Source organism: Mustela nivalis (assembly GCF_964662115.1).
Source record: "Mustela nivalis genome assembly, chromosome: 5".
Classification (NCBI taxonomy): domain Eukaryota; kingdom Metazoa; phylum Chordata; class Mammalia; order Carnivora; family Mustelidae; genus Mustela; species Mustela nivalis.
This window is the reverse complement of record NC_139024.1, coordinates 135,699,806-135,712,771: the sequence shown is the minus strand read 5'-3', so window position 1 is coordinate 135,712,771 and position 12,966 is coordinate 135,699,806. Positions and strand designations below refer to the sequence as shown.

The window sequence follows — 12,966 nt, the reverse complement described above, 5'->3', positions numbered from 1 at the left end:
TCACTGGACCTGCCTTGCACACACCCCGGCTCTGACCCATCTGTCCTTGTGCTAACAGTGCTGGTCAGTTCTGGATTCCTGAGATGTAGACATAGAGTGTGTGTCTGAAGTGAGAGTGAGACAGGTTTAGGAAGAGGGGGATTACCAGGGGGAAAGGAAGATCTAGAAGGATAGGAGAGCTGCTTAAGTGTCTGAAGGAGGGAGAAACTAGTTCTGCGTGTTAGCCCTGCTGCTGGTGGAGGTGGGGGTGGGGCAGGTGCTTAGGATGGGGACCAGTGATTGGGTGGAAAGGCTTTCTACTGGAACTGCTGGCCCCTTTGTTCAGGGGAGACCCCTCTGAGGGCTGGGCCAGCACCCCCTGGAGGGGAGGATATGGGGTGACCTTAATTCTTTGTCCTGGTGGTCCTTGATTCTCTGCATGAGGCACGCTGCTACTGCTCTGGGGCACCCCTTTGAGTTTCCGTTGTGCAATCCCAGGGGAAGCCCCTTTCTTTTCTTAGAGTCTTTTAAGTCCAGGGAAATTGTTCACTGAATCAAGTACATAATAGTAATATAAGAGAAGATTCTACCTGATTTCCATGCAGATTTGTTATTTGCATAGAAACATTGTCTGGATATACAAACTGTAAGTACAGAAGGCACCCGGATGCGTGTGTTGTATGGGAAATGTCAGGTTTTCTCAGAATCGTTCCCCACCAGATTCCCTCACTGAAATTTATTGAAATGCTTCTGGCTGGATTAGATTTGTGCTCTCGGCTTCTATTAACGAGCCTTGCGAGCAGATCTGGGTTTCAGAGCTCATGCTGGCAGCAAGCAGGTAGCTCTTCTTGGGAATGTCTGATTGAACGCCCTCATGGGGCGTAAAAGCCTTGCCCCCTCACTTGCATTTTTGAGTCTGCATGCAGCTAAAGGGATGTTGAGCCCTTTTCCTTCGCCCCTCAAGTCTTGCCGTGGGGGAGAGTGTTTATGTGGAGAGAATGGGCTTTTCTCTCCCTTTGGCACACACACTGTGGTGTTAGGCTCAGGGACTGTCCATGGCCTTGAATGTTTCACTTTGGTACATGTTGCGTAAAGATACTGCAGGCGCTGCACACGCGGAGGGACCTCCCTCCCTCACTACCTTCCTGGCCTTCTCTTGGGCAGGGCTGACCTCAGGAATTGTCCTGCTTCTGTCCTCTGTCCTTTTTTTCTTAGAATCTTGGCTTCCCACCTCACCCTCTTCTTCCTCTGGATCTGAGGTACCCACCCATCCTTTCTGGTGCCTTGGCCCAAGGAGATGAAGACCGCTGCTTCCTCTGGATATTATCTCTGGATGACCGAGGGGTTCCTTTTGGTTTTTCTAAACCCCTCACCAGTGGGGCTGAGTCTTGAACCTGAATTCCCTCTGTGTGATACTTATGTGGTTCTGGGTTTCCTGACGTGGTCAGGGTCTCCTGCCTGTTCCATCTCTTACGTCTGAGAAGGCTTACACGTTAAAACATAAGCATGCAGAATCTCTGGCTGTTTGGTGCTCTTTGCCCATTTTGATTTTTTTTTTTTTTTAATAACACCGATTTCAGGCCTGGTGAAGTCTGAGCCATCCTGGTCACCACTCCAGCAAGAGATTCTATTTCCCAAGTAGTCAGGTGACTTTTGATTCTTGATGACCTTGAAATCAAACATTTTGGTTTCATATTCATTCATGCAGTGAGTATTTGCTGAATGCCTGCTGTGTGCCAGGCATGGGCATCATTCTAGTGGGTGGAGACACAGCAGTGATCAAAAGAAGACCCAGCAAAAAAAAAAGAATCTTTGCCCTCTTGATTGTCATATTGTGGTTGGGAGAAATCCAACAATAAACAAAGATAAATAAATAATATGGTAGATAGTGATAAATATTCAGAAGGAAGCAAGTAGGCAAGGAAAGCAGCTATGACTTCTAGAGGGAGGAGTTAACTTTCAGATAAGGTTCTCCAGATAGTCTCAAAGGAAGTGACCTTTGAATCCGGGCCAGAAGGAAGGGAGAGGTCAAGCTTCTTGGTCAATACTTGGGGAAGCAAGCATTCCAGGCCGAGGCAGGAGCAAGTGCAAAGGCCCTGAGGCCAGGACTGGTCTACCTGCATAAGCATAGATAGTCTGGTCTTAGATTTGAGATTCTGAGGACTAGAGTTAGGGCACCCAGGAGAGAACTGGAAAAGGCTGGGTGCAGATACATTTGCTGAGCTCCCACAGCCCAGACCATGCTCCCAAGCCCTGAGCCTGCCCACTCATTCTCACATGGACTGCAGGGGAGACGCTCTGTTCCAACTCCGGCTGATGCAGAGGAGAAACTGTAGAGCCACCAAGCTTACTTGCCTAGTGGAGGTGGCAGGAAAGAGATCAGACGCCACATGGGGCCCCGGGCAGCAGACCAGAGGCAGCAAGCCCAGCTCTGCCCCGCCTCACAGGGCCCTTGTAGCCTGGTGCTGGCTGAGTGTGGCTCTACCCTTTGCCTCAACACTGCTGCCCACCCCACAGCCCTTGTGTCACTTCACTTTAGGGCATCCTGCCCCTTCGGACTTCGGGGATTTGGAGGTATTCTTTTTGATTCACAGATGTATTTTTGAAGCTTTTCTAGATCGGTGGTACGTGCACTTTTCCCAGGCCCCAGGGCAGCACGCCGTCCCAGGGCAGTGCCAGAGTGTCCGCCCCCACGTAGCCTGCTCTCCTCTCTCTGCCTTCTGTCTCTCTCTTCCCCAAATGTGCACCCGGGCTTCGTTGCGATTTCCTTTCCCTGCACTCTAGGGCCCTCTCTTTTCTCTGCAAGCAGCTGAATTGGTTCTCGGTCCTGTGATCTCATCCCATCAGATCTCTGACGGTGTCGGGGGCCCCAGGGGACCTGACCTCACCTCTCAGGTAGAGAAGGAGCCAGCCAGAAACTTACACATGGGGTTAGGTGGCTGGCTTCTAGGTCACAGTTACTTTCCGCCGAATTCCCGAGGAGAAACTTGGCCTGCTTCTTGAGCAGACAGCTCCAGGAGCCTCCCGGCTGCCGTCGGGCTGGCCCACAGGGACACCGGTCCCCTTCCCTTCTAAAGTCTGGGCCTCATGTGTCTCTGTGGTCTGTCTCTACAAACACTTTTCCAAAAGCTGAAAGATGTTCCTGCGTAATGAAGAGTCAAGGAAAGGGGAGACTGGAATGCCCGTGGAAGTGAAATAATGGGGATTGGATGAGTTTGTCCCTTTTCAGTGAAGCTCAGCCTGGAGTAAGGTGGGATTCAGGCAGGCTGGTAGTGAGGATGAGCCCCACGTGCATTTGCCCTGGGGGGCCTCTCGAGCAGACCCCACAGCCCCCCTCTGCCTTCTTGGGGAGGGAGTGCGTCCAGAACGGTGGCTGGTGTAGCTGATTCTCTCAAATCCCTTTTTCTTGGTATTTGTGTTCATTTTTACTTTCTTGGATGACTCTAGGCATCTGCTGAATGTTTTCGGTTGTGATCACTAAACAATGGTCCCCATGTCCGGGAACAGGCCTGAGAAGCTCCTTGGGGCTGCTTGGTGTGCACCCTCTGCTTGAGGGCTGGGTCGAGGGCCTGTGCACCATTCTCTGCCGGCCAGACCGGGCTTCCGTCAGTGATGGAGGCACGGGTGTGTCACGCCCCAGCACAGACCCACATGCAGGATGATGTAATTCTCCAAACAGACACCTCCAGTCTGCTCTCCTCACCCCACCCCCAAATTGAGTCATGACCGTGAACCGAGCCACTTTGGTCCGTGGCTAATTTATACTGGCAAGCTTTCATATTTGTTTTGAGACCAAAACATCTTAATCACCCTTCACTGATATGTAACTTGGAATCAGCAGGAAAACTCTGATGAGCAGTAATTGGACAGAGGCTAGAGGGAGGTGGGAAGGAATCCCACGTGGTGAAAACTTCTACCTAGAGCATCTGAATCCCAGCAGAACCCCATCCTGCTTCCTGAGGGAGAAAATTCCCCACCCAGGCCCCGAAAGAGTGAGGATCCCCCTGGGACACAGGACCCAGGTGGGAGGGGTCAGGGTCATAATGACTCCCTTGGGGGTATCGCAGGGTCCCTGTGGGAGAAGCTCAGGCTGTGTGGTGGAAGGCGGGGGCTTTGGGAGCCCACAGGTGAGGAATCAGAGGCTGGCTCTGTCCCCTGCTCCTCCGCCATGACTTGACTTTCGGCAGTCGCTTAGTTACCCAAGCCCCGGATGCCTGATTGATGAAATCGCATGATGGTATCCCAGGCAGGGCTGCTGGAGGGCCCGACAGCCATGGAGTACCCAGAACCGGCTGGACGCTTGAGACCCGAGACCTGCCGGGTGTGGACTCAGGAGCACGGGTCCCTGGAGCTTCCGCCGTCTGCTCCTGGACACGCAGCATCTTTCCCAGGGTGGTCCAGATGAGCGGGGGTCGGTCCAGGGCTCCTGATGGCATCCACTTCCTGGGTGGTAACCCCCAACCCCAGGTCCCTAGGAGGCACAGATGGAGCAAGCCCCAGCCCAGGCGAAAGAGAGAGCCCACAAAGGGGGTCACCGCCCTTATGTACCTCAGTGAGAGCCCTGCAGACCAAGCCTGTTGCTTTGCAGATCCAGAAACTAGAATTTGGTGCTTAGCGTGGGTCAGGCTTGGGGACTGTGCTCCAGGGGCAATTTCACCAGGCAGAGATGACTGTAGGATCCTAGGGCGGGTGTATGTATCACTCTAAGAAATGCAGCTGCCAAGTGGGTAGGGTTCTTGTGAGCAGAGCCTACATGAGAAGCCTTGGCTCCCCATTGCCCACTGTGGGGTTTACCCTCAATGCCCTTTGTCAGGCCCTGCTTGTTTTAGTCCTCACCCCTCTGGCCTCCTTAGGGCCTCTGCACCTCCTGACCCCACTCAGCGTTCCTCTCCTCCCTCCCCGGGCCCTCTGTATCTGCACAGGTGAGCAGATACCTCTCCGACCCTGGTGAGGGTGTCCCAGCTTGGAGTACTCCTGTCCCCCCTGCTTTTTGTGGCTGATGTTTGCCACATGCCCATTGTCCTGACTAGCAGGAAAGCTCTGGGGAGCCCGGGACCGTCTGTCTTTCCAGCTACAGTACAGTACCCCCACACCCCCATGTGATAGGGTGCCTAGCAGGGATAGTTTAGGAGGAGTGGCTGAATGCGTGCTTCCTGTTTGGGGAACCCAGCAAAGGATGGGGTGTCCTAAATACCTTTGATCTGAAGACAGACTCCCCGAGGGAGTGGCTGCTAAAATGCAGTAAGTGGGAAGTCCAGTAAAGGAATTGTGCTTTTATTGGGAGAGGATAATGAAGAGGGCCAGGGAGGGAGAGACTGGGGAAGGGCACAGTCAAGGCCAGTGCCGTGGAGTCCAGCAGTCCTTCTCTCCTGCTGATAAAAACACTTCATTCAAGGGGGCGCCTCCCAGGAGCAGGAAGAAGCAGAAAAAGGAGGGTCTCCTCTCAGCCCCTTCTTGGGTCCTCAGGGAGGTGCTGTTTTTTCTCAGCCTCTGATGCTTTCTCTGCCCTGCTTTTCCTTCTTGGAAAGATGCAGGAGAGATATGCATGCCCAGCGGCTCCCTCCTCTTACAGCTCGGTGTGAGCATCACCAAAGCGGGCAGCCTCGTGGAAGGAGGGTGGGAGGGTGAACCGTGCCAGGAGGGAGGGGGAAACAGGGTTTCTGTCCTTCCCGAAATGCTGCGCCACACTCCACGCACAGAACTCTACATAGAGTAAAGTAAGCACGGGCTCCTCGGGAGTGACGGCCCCTCCTGGGGTGCTTAAGTGTGCACAGAATCGGCTCCCTTATGCTGTCAAGCAGGCCATTTCTAACTCTCCGCTTCTCAAATGTCGGCTGCCTATTTAGAACACAGGTACCTAGGAAATCAGCATTGAAAATTTCCCTGGAAGATTCCAACTATTTTGCTTCTAAAATGGTTATTACACACCACCTTTGAGGAATACCTCTCTCTCTCGCATGCGAGATGACCCGAGCCGTCTGCCTTGCTGTACGGTGTGTTGATGGACATATTTTATTAAATGGAGAAGGAAATCTTTAAACCTAATTTATTATCTGACTCAATTTGAAAGTGTGCTTTACAGAAAATTTCCCTAGGGCTCTGCTATGTGAGTTTCCTCTAAGAGACGTGTTCTTGGGGTAATGGGCACTTCTTAATGTGCTTTGAAAAGGACGTTCTTCCTTAGCAGTTGATCCAAGAGGCACCTTGTCTTTATGTCTGGAATGATGGGAGAAGGCCCCAGAGTCTAGCCACGGAGGAATCCCCGCAGTTACCAGAGGTGTTCATCCCAAAGCCTCCGTTTACTGAAAATGTGGGACTTTGGACTCAGGGTTTCTGAGGTTAGGAAACGGCTTTGTTTATGTTTGCTCTCCCTGATAAGTCTTTGTGCTGACTCCAGCGTGTTCATTTTGGATTCCAAGAATAAGTCAGGTGTTTGTGTTTGCATAAAGAAGCTAATCCTAGGGGCTCCTGGGTGACTCAGTCGGTTAAGCGTCTGCCTTCGGCTTAGGTCATGATCCTGGGGTCCTGGGATGGAGCCCTGCATTGGGCTCCTTGCTCAGCGGGGAGCCTGCTTCTCCCTCTCCTTCTGCCTGCTGCCCCCCCTTCTTGCGCTCTCTCTCTCTCTCTCTCTCTCTGACAAATAAATAAATAAATAATCTTGTAATTTTTTAAAGATTTCGTTTATTTATCAGAGAGTGAGGGAGAGATCACAAGTAGGGGGAGAGGCAGAGACAGAGAGAGAAGCAGGTTCCCCGCTGAGAAAAGAGCCCAGAGGAGAAATAAATAATCTTAAAAAGAAAAAAAAAGCTAATTCTGAAAATGACAGAATCGCATTTTGGGTTCTCGATTTTCAGTGCTAAACTAGTTTAGAAAAAAAGGACAAACTGGCTGATCTTGGCTGGTTTTTGGCCTCCAAATATATTTAAGTTAACAGACTGTAATTTATATATAATCACATTATCAGTCTTTCAGATTCAAATCTTTACTTGCTTTGAGGCTAATCAAATTTACACATTACAAACTGGGTACAGTGAAACTTTACAAATGGAGATTATATTAGTGACTATGCTTTATCAGAAATTAAAAAGATTTCCAGGGTCTGTGAATTGTGCGAGTCTACTACTAACAATTAAAGTGTGCTAGTGGACCCTCCTCCCTTCTGTCCTTACCAGGCGAAACCTGGTTGGTTCCACAGAGTGCTGGCGCCCCCTGCTGGCTACTTCTAGGGTGACAGTCTTATAACCAGTAGATGCTTGACAAGTTTTTCTGTCCAACCGTGCAAAATCGCAACCATTTGCCCGCCCACAGTTTTTGTTATTACCATCACAGATAGGAAAACGGAGTCAGACAAGATCCCCACAGAATCCTTGTTCCATCCAAAATATTTGGAACATAAAAGCTAGAAGTATTTAGATTACTGTGTTTAAGCCTATTTTTATAAAAATAAGTTTTAAAATTGCTATTTGCTATAAACAGTTCCTATTCGGAGAAGCTTTATCAGCCATTAAAAACCAAAGCTGTTGGGTCACAAAGGAAAAATACAGCAGATAGGCTAGAAGGAAACTCCAGTGCATATAATCTGTTTGGGGTAGCAGTCCTTCATGGACTCTGTTCTTGCCACCTGCCCGTGAAAGTAATGCAGTGTTCCACAACTTCACCTTTTAGCCCTGTCACATTTTGAGAATTTATAATAATTTTGGTCTCATGGTAGGTGTCTGAATTTCCCATCCATCATGAAACCAGAAAGTCTGAAGAAAGGAACCCCTGTGTGTATGAAATTCTAAAATGATGATTTGGTTCATATTTGCATTATGGCCGTTTGGGGCTTGTTTTTCTTAAAAATACTTTCCCAACACATTTACGGTAGCCCTCATTTGATGGGAAGCACTTTGAAAACAACTGAGAAGGGTGATGTCCAGGGCCCCGGAGGGAAGGGGAAAGTCTGGGCTGCAGGGAGGCGCTTGGAGAGTGGTGACTCCTTCATGCCATGCCTGTATTTGGGGTGTTGGGGGACTTGCTATGCTCTGAGCTCTGGTTGGTGGTGGTAGCTGCTGTTAAGCAGGTTTCACGGTGTTCAGCTGGATCCATCGTTTCCTGAATCCCTCTGCCTTTGATTAGCTGAGGCCTCTGCTGGGGTCACCCGGGAAGCCAGGATGGAGAAGCAAATGGGCAGCCACCTGTCATTAATGTTCGTGGAGCGAGGGATTCCAGCATCTTCCTTTGCCCGGTTAAGTTTCCAGAGCCTCCTTTTGTTTGGAGGCTTGTTTACATTTCCAAGGAGATCCATCTGGCTGCTGTTGAGGATCATAAAGACTGGTCAGAGGAAGCAGTCTGGCTCTGCGCACGTCCACACATAAACTCAGGCCGGCATGACTCATGACTCACATGATGCCGCGCGACTGTCAGGCCTGCGACCTCAAGCTAGGTGGCAGCAGGTTCTGGTGTGGTGCTGACCGAGTGTGGTGCTGTGAAGCATGAATTAGGGTGATGAGCCTATGGGGCAAGATGGAGCGCACCCACAGAAGACCATTGACGCTTGACTTCCGTGCTCTCTTCTGTAACTTCAGTCGACCAACAGCCAGTGAACATCAAGTCCCCTTCATGCGTCAGGCCCTGTGATGATAACAGTGAGAGGAAGAGGCACCTGCTCCCCTTAGCTTTGCACATGGGCATCTTGGGGAGACCCATAGGTCCAGGAGCAGTCACAGGGCTGAGTGGTGAATACTGCAGAGGTCAGGAAAGTTCTCTGGGAGCCCAGAGGCAGCTCGGGTTCCATCTTCAGATGTGGGGAAGGCTTCTCAGAACAGATGGTGTGCGCCCATGCCTTAAGGGATGGGTGGGACATTCCCACCTGTGAACCTGGGGGTGGGGGGAGGTCAGGGGGATTGTGTCTGGGTAGCGTGGACCTTTGAGATTAGCAGGAGAGTATGGGGAGTTGCAAGGCACAGAGCTGTAAGGTGGGCTGGGGTTGATCAGGGAACGGATTGCTTGCCTTTTTCTACTTCATTCTGTAAAACAACACCCTACCAGGAAGATAGGGCTGCTGGATAAAATACAGAACACCAAGTTGAGCTTGAATTTCAGATAAGCAGCAAATAATTTTTTTAGTGTAATCTATCCATACTACTGCATGATTCACTGTTTATCTGAAATTCATATTTAACTAGGTGTCCTTTGTTTTATTTGCTAAATCAGGCCATCCTAAAAAAAAGAAGATCACTATAGAGCAGAATGTATTTATCCTACTATATATATAACTTTGCAGCTATGAACTCAACCGTGGGCTGAACATTAATTAAATCAAAGATGTAACCCCAAATGTGTCATTGAGGCAAAAATGCACAAATTATAAACCCTTATACTAACTTAAGATTGTTAAGTTGTGAAGTGTATCCTATGATTTGGGTATACGTACGCTGCGTGCATTGACCATACGAGAGGCTAACCTTCCTACAAATGCACGTACAGAATATAAAATAATAAAACTACTGTGTCATAAATGTGAGTGATTTAAAACTCAGATTCTAGAGGTAACAAAAGTTGAACTTTAATAATAATAGTTTTATTCATTCTAGAATGAAGAAGCATTTGGTGGGGACGATTAATTTAATTGTCCTTTCTTAAAAACAATTTTCCAGAGGATTTTGCAGACTCCCGGTAGCAAGCAGAGGATGAAAGCATTTTGGTGCAAAGAGCAAAACAATGTGTGTGTGTGTGTGTGTGTGTGTGTGTGTGTGTGTGTGTGTGTTTATGTATGTTGCCAAGTAAGGAATTCAGGGCTGGGGAAGAAGCATCCTGAGATTCTGGTACTATTTTCTTTCTTCTTTTGGCTTCCCAGAACGTGCAGGGGGTGTGGTGGGACCTGGTAACCCGAGGAAGAGGGGAGAAGGTAGAGAAAGCCCAGTCCCTTTCTCCGGTGACTGCTGGGGTGTGTGCCTGGGCCCTGTGGACAGAGGCCCCAGGTGGCCCGCAGCCCAGCCAGCCCCCTTCGGCTCCAGCCACCTGAGTAGCTGCTGACTGGGCCTGCGGGGCTGAGGGGGTTGGCAGGCCCAGACAGCCCCTCTGACCCCTGAGGTGGCCTGTGCTTTAGGATGTTGAGGGAACCTTGCTTAGAAGTTGGCCGTGACGCAGGTTGCTTGAAGGACTCCCCTTGTGACACCGTAGGCGTTCAGACATGTCCTTGCCCTATGTTCGGGGCTGTCCCTGGTTCCTTGAACTGTAAGTTTAATCATTTAGTTTAGGAAATTAACTTGATGACTTGTAGTTTCCGTTGATGAATTGCTTGAAGACCAAGGCTTTCTCCTGCAAAACCAAACCAAACCAGAACTGAAAACCTTAGACGCAGCAACTGGTAATAGTTCTGGGATGATCCCAGCACCTGGTCTGGCCTTGGCTCCCAGGGACCATCCTGCTGGGCCACACGAAGTATGGCAAAGAGGCCCGTGTCCTTGGGAATGTCATTGCCGCGTCCCCCGGAGTCCAGTGTGTAGAAACTGAAATGAGGAGACTCAGGCTGTTTCCAGCTCACGGGGAGGCTGCAGCACACCCAGGTCTCCAGGCTGCCCGCCGTCATAGTTTACAGACTAAAGTCTCTACTTCCTGAAAGTCACTCAGGACCCTGTTACATGTAACGAGGGTAGATGTTCAGATTCTGAAAAAGTCTTGTGAGCCATACCCACTTTGCTTTTTTTTTTCTGGGTAAAGATCTGACTTTTCCCCTTCCAAACCCAGCATGTAAATGACTTGTCTGAGTATGGACTCCATTTCCATAGGCTCTTGAGGTCAGTGGAGGCCAGGCGAGCCAGCCCTTCCACTGCGTGGGTGTGGTAGGTTCTGGGCCACCCCCTCCCCCAGCAGCAGCCACCACCTGCCAGGGCCTGAGTGGTCCCCAGCCAAGCTTTGGTCTTGTCATGAGGCTGGCCCTGACTGTCCCACAGAGGGGACTTTGATCCCTGGCTTACACCTACGTTTCCCACTCATTCCACTGTCCCCTGCCTGCCAGACTTCTCCTTTCGGGGAAGGGCATTGTCTCCCCCAGCACACATGGAAATCATCCATTGGGTCATTGAAACTTAAAATGAGGTTGAGAGCACTGCTTTCAGAGTCAGGCTGTGTAAGTACTCCCAGACGTCTTTGGTGGAGGGGGACACTGGGCAGTGGCTTCCTTGTCATGGGGTTGTCTGTTGTTCTGTATTTAATCTAGGAGCACATTTCCAGCTTGTTTTGTTTTTGGTTTTGGGTTTTTTTGGGTTTGGGGTTTTTTTGTTTGGTTTGGTTTGGGTTTTGGTTTTTTGACTTTAGGCATTTCTGTCTCAATTCTGTCTGAATGTCTGTCTCAATTCTAGGCCTGGTTGCCATCAGGGACGCCCGCGATATCGAGACCAGGCTTAACGAGGTGGAGAAGTTGCTGAAGGCCATCCTCAGCATGCCCTGCAAAGTGAGTCTGACCCGCGCGGCTGGCGGGGGCGGGGGGACCAGGACACATCCTGTCCGCTTCCCGACAGCCGATGCCCTCACCCACATAGCTGGTTGCTCCCTCCCTGGATGGTTCAGGCCACGGGGAGGGGCGGACAAAACCAGGGGAAAGGAAGACTTCTGTGGGCTCGTGCAGCTCCGTGGTTTTCTCCTTGGTAAGAAGTGAGAGTCAAGGGCCAAGGAGGCGCTGAGTAGAAGAGACATGGTCCCTCCACTGCCATGGTCTTTGCTTCCTTGCCTCCACTCAGAAGCCCACCGGTCTTGCAGAGGGTGTTTTGGAAGAGGGTGTACGAGAGCAAGGAGAGTGTTAGCATCCACATTGGCAGATGGCCTTTAAATGAAGTGGGCAAGCTTCGTGTACTTGGGACCCACTTGGCTCCCACAGGGTCCATTTCCTCCTCTGCGAATGGGGAAAGTCAACACACCGTTTATCATAAGGGGGAGGGACACGTTTGCGAAATCCAGCACGCACCAAGCGCTCAGAAAACCTCTCCATTGCTCCCATTCACCGCATCCCCGCTGTCCCTGGAGCCTTGCATTTTTGCCACACGGGGCCATCCGTAAGTGAAAGGTGGGCCTTGACTACAGCCTCATCAGTGTGGTCCGTCCCGCCAAGCATCTGGAAGGTGCAGGGGCGTCAGCCTCACGAGAGGCCACCTCTAGGGAGGACTCAAGTTTAGTCATTAACGCACTTACCCCAGTATTCCAGGTCAGAAGTTGTGCTCACCTTCTTTGAAAGATCTCCTCTGGACCAGGTGTTAAAAAATGACAACGTACATAAAATTCAACCCAGCTTTCAGAGTCCAGTGAAAATATCAGGTAAGAGCTGCAGGGAAGGCATGGGGAGGCCGGGGCCTGCTGTGGAAGGCCGTGGTTCTCGGGAAGCCTTTCCGGTTTACCGGGTACACCTTCTACCCTTGGGATCCAAAAAGATGATCCAAAAGAGTAATAAAGTAGGCGGAGGCTGTTACCTGATTTTCATGGAACAGTGTTTTCCACCTGTCGACCTGCAGTTTACACTTCTCCCGTTTCCAAAAGGAGTAACTCGGTATATCAGTTGGAACTTTCTTAGGAAACAGGGTCATGATGAACACATTAATGGGGCACTGGGAAGTGAATGGCGTCAATCAGGAGTCTAGCAGCTGATGTAAGATTGCTCACATAATATGGCAGTGGATTGGGTTTTAGGGCATCCAGGACAGAAAGGAGAGCACACGGTTTAGATGTCACTAACGTTGACACCGGACCAAACCTTCTAGCCCCGAAGAGGCCAGTGTCAGCAGCAGTAAAAGCGAATGCTGGCTGGGAGGAGCTGCCGGCCGGCTCCCCTGGGGGGTGGATGAAAGGTGGGGGGAGCTGGAACTTAGCCCTGTTTGGTAGCTTTCTGCATCTGGGCTGCCCATGTTGTCAGAACACTAGACTTCCGTGTTTGCAGTACTGTTTTGGTGAAGGCTGCTGAGGGGCATTTTGTGGGGAAAAGAGCTCCGTCCCAGGGTCCCGGACACGGAGCTC

General features: G+C 50.6%; 1 protein-coding gene across 1 annotated transcript in view; it reads left to right on the top strand.

The window, feature by feature from the left end:
- Positions 1-12,966, top strand: part of PXDC1 (PX domain containing 1) — a 28,022-nt gene that overhangs the window by 2,834 nt on the left and 12,222 nt on the right. Inside the window, exons 2-3 of the mRNA XM_082730909.1 lie at positions 11,325-11,416; positions 12,156-12,273. Coding sequence (XP_082587035.1) covers positions 11,325-11,416; positions 12,156-12,273 — 210 coding nt within the window. The remainder of the gene's footprint in view (positions 1-11,324; positions 11,417-12,155; positions 12,274-12,966) is intronic.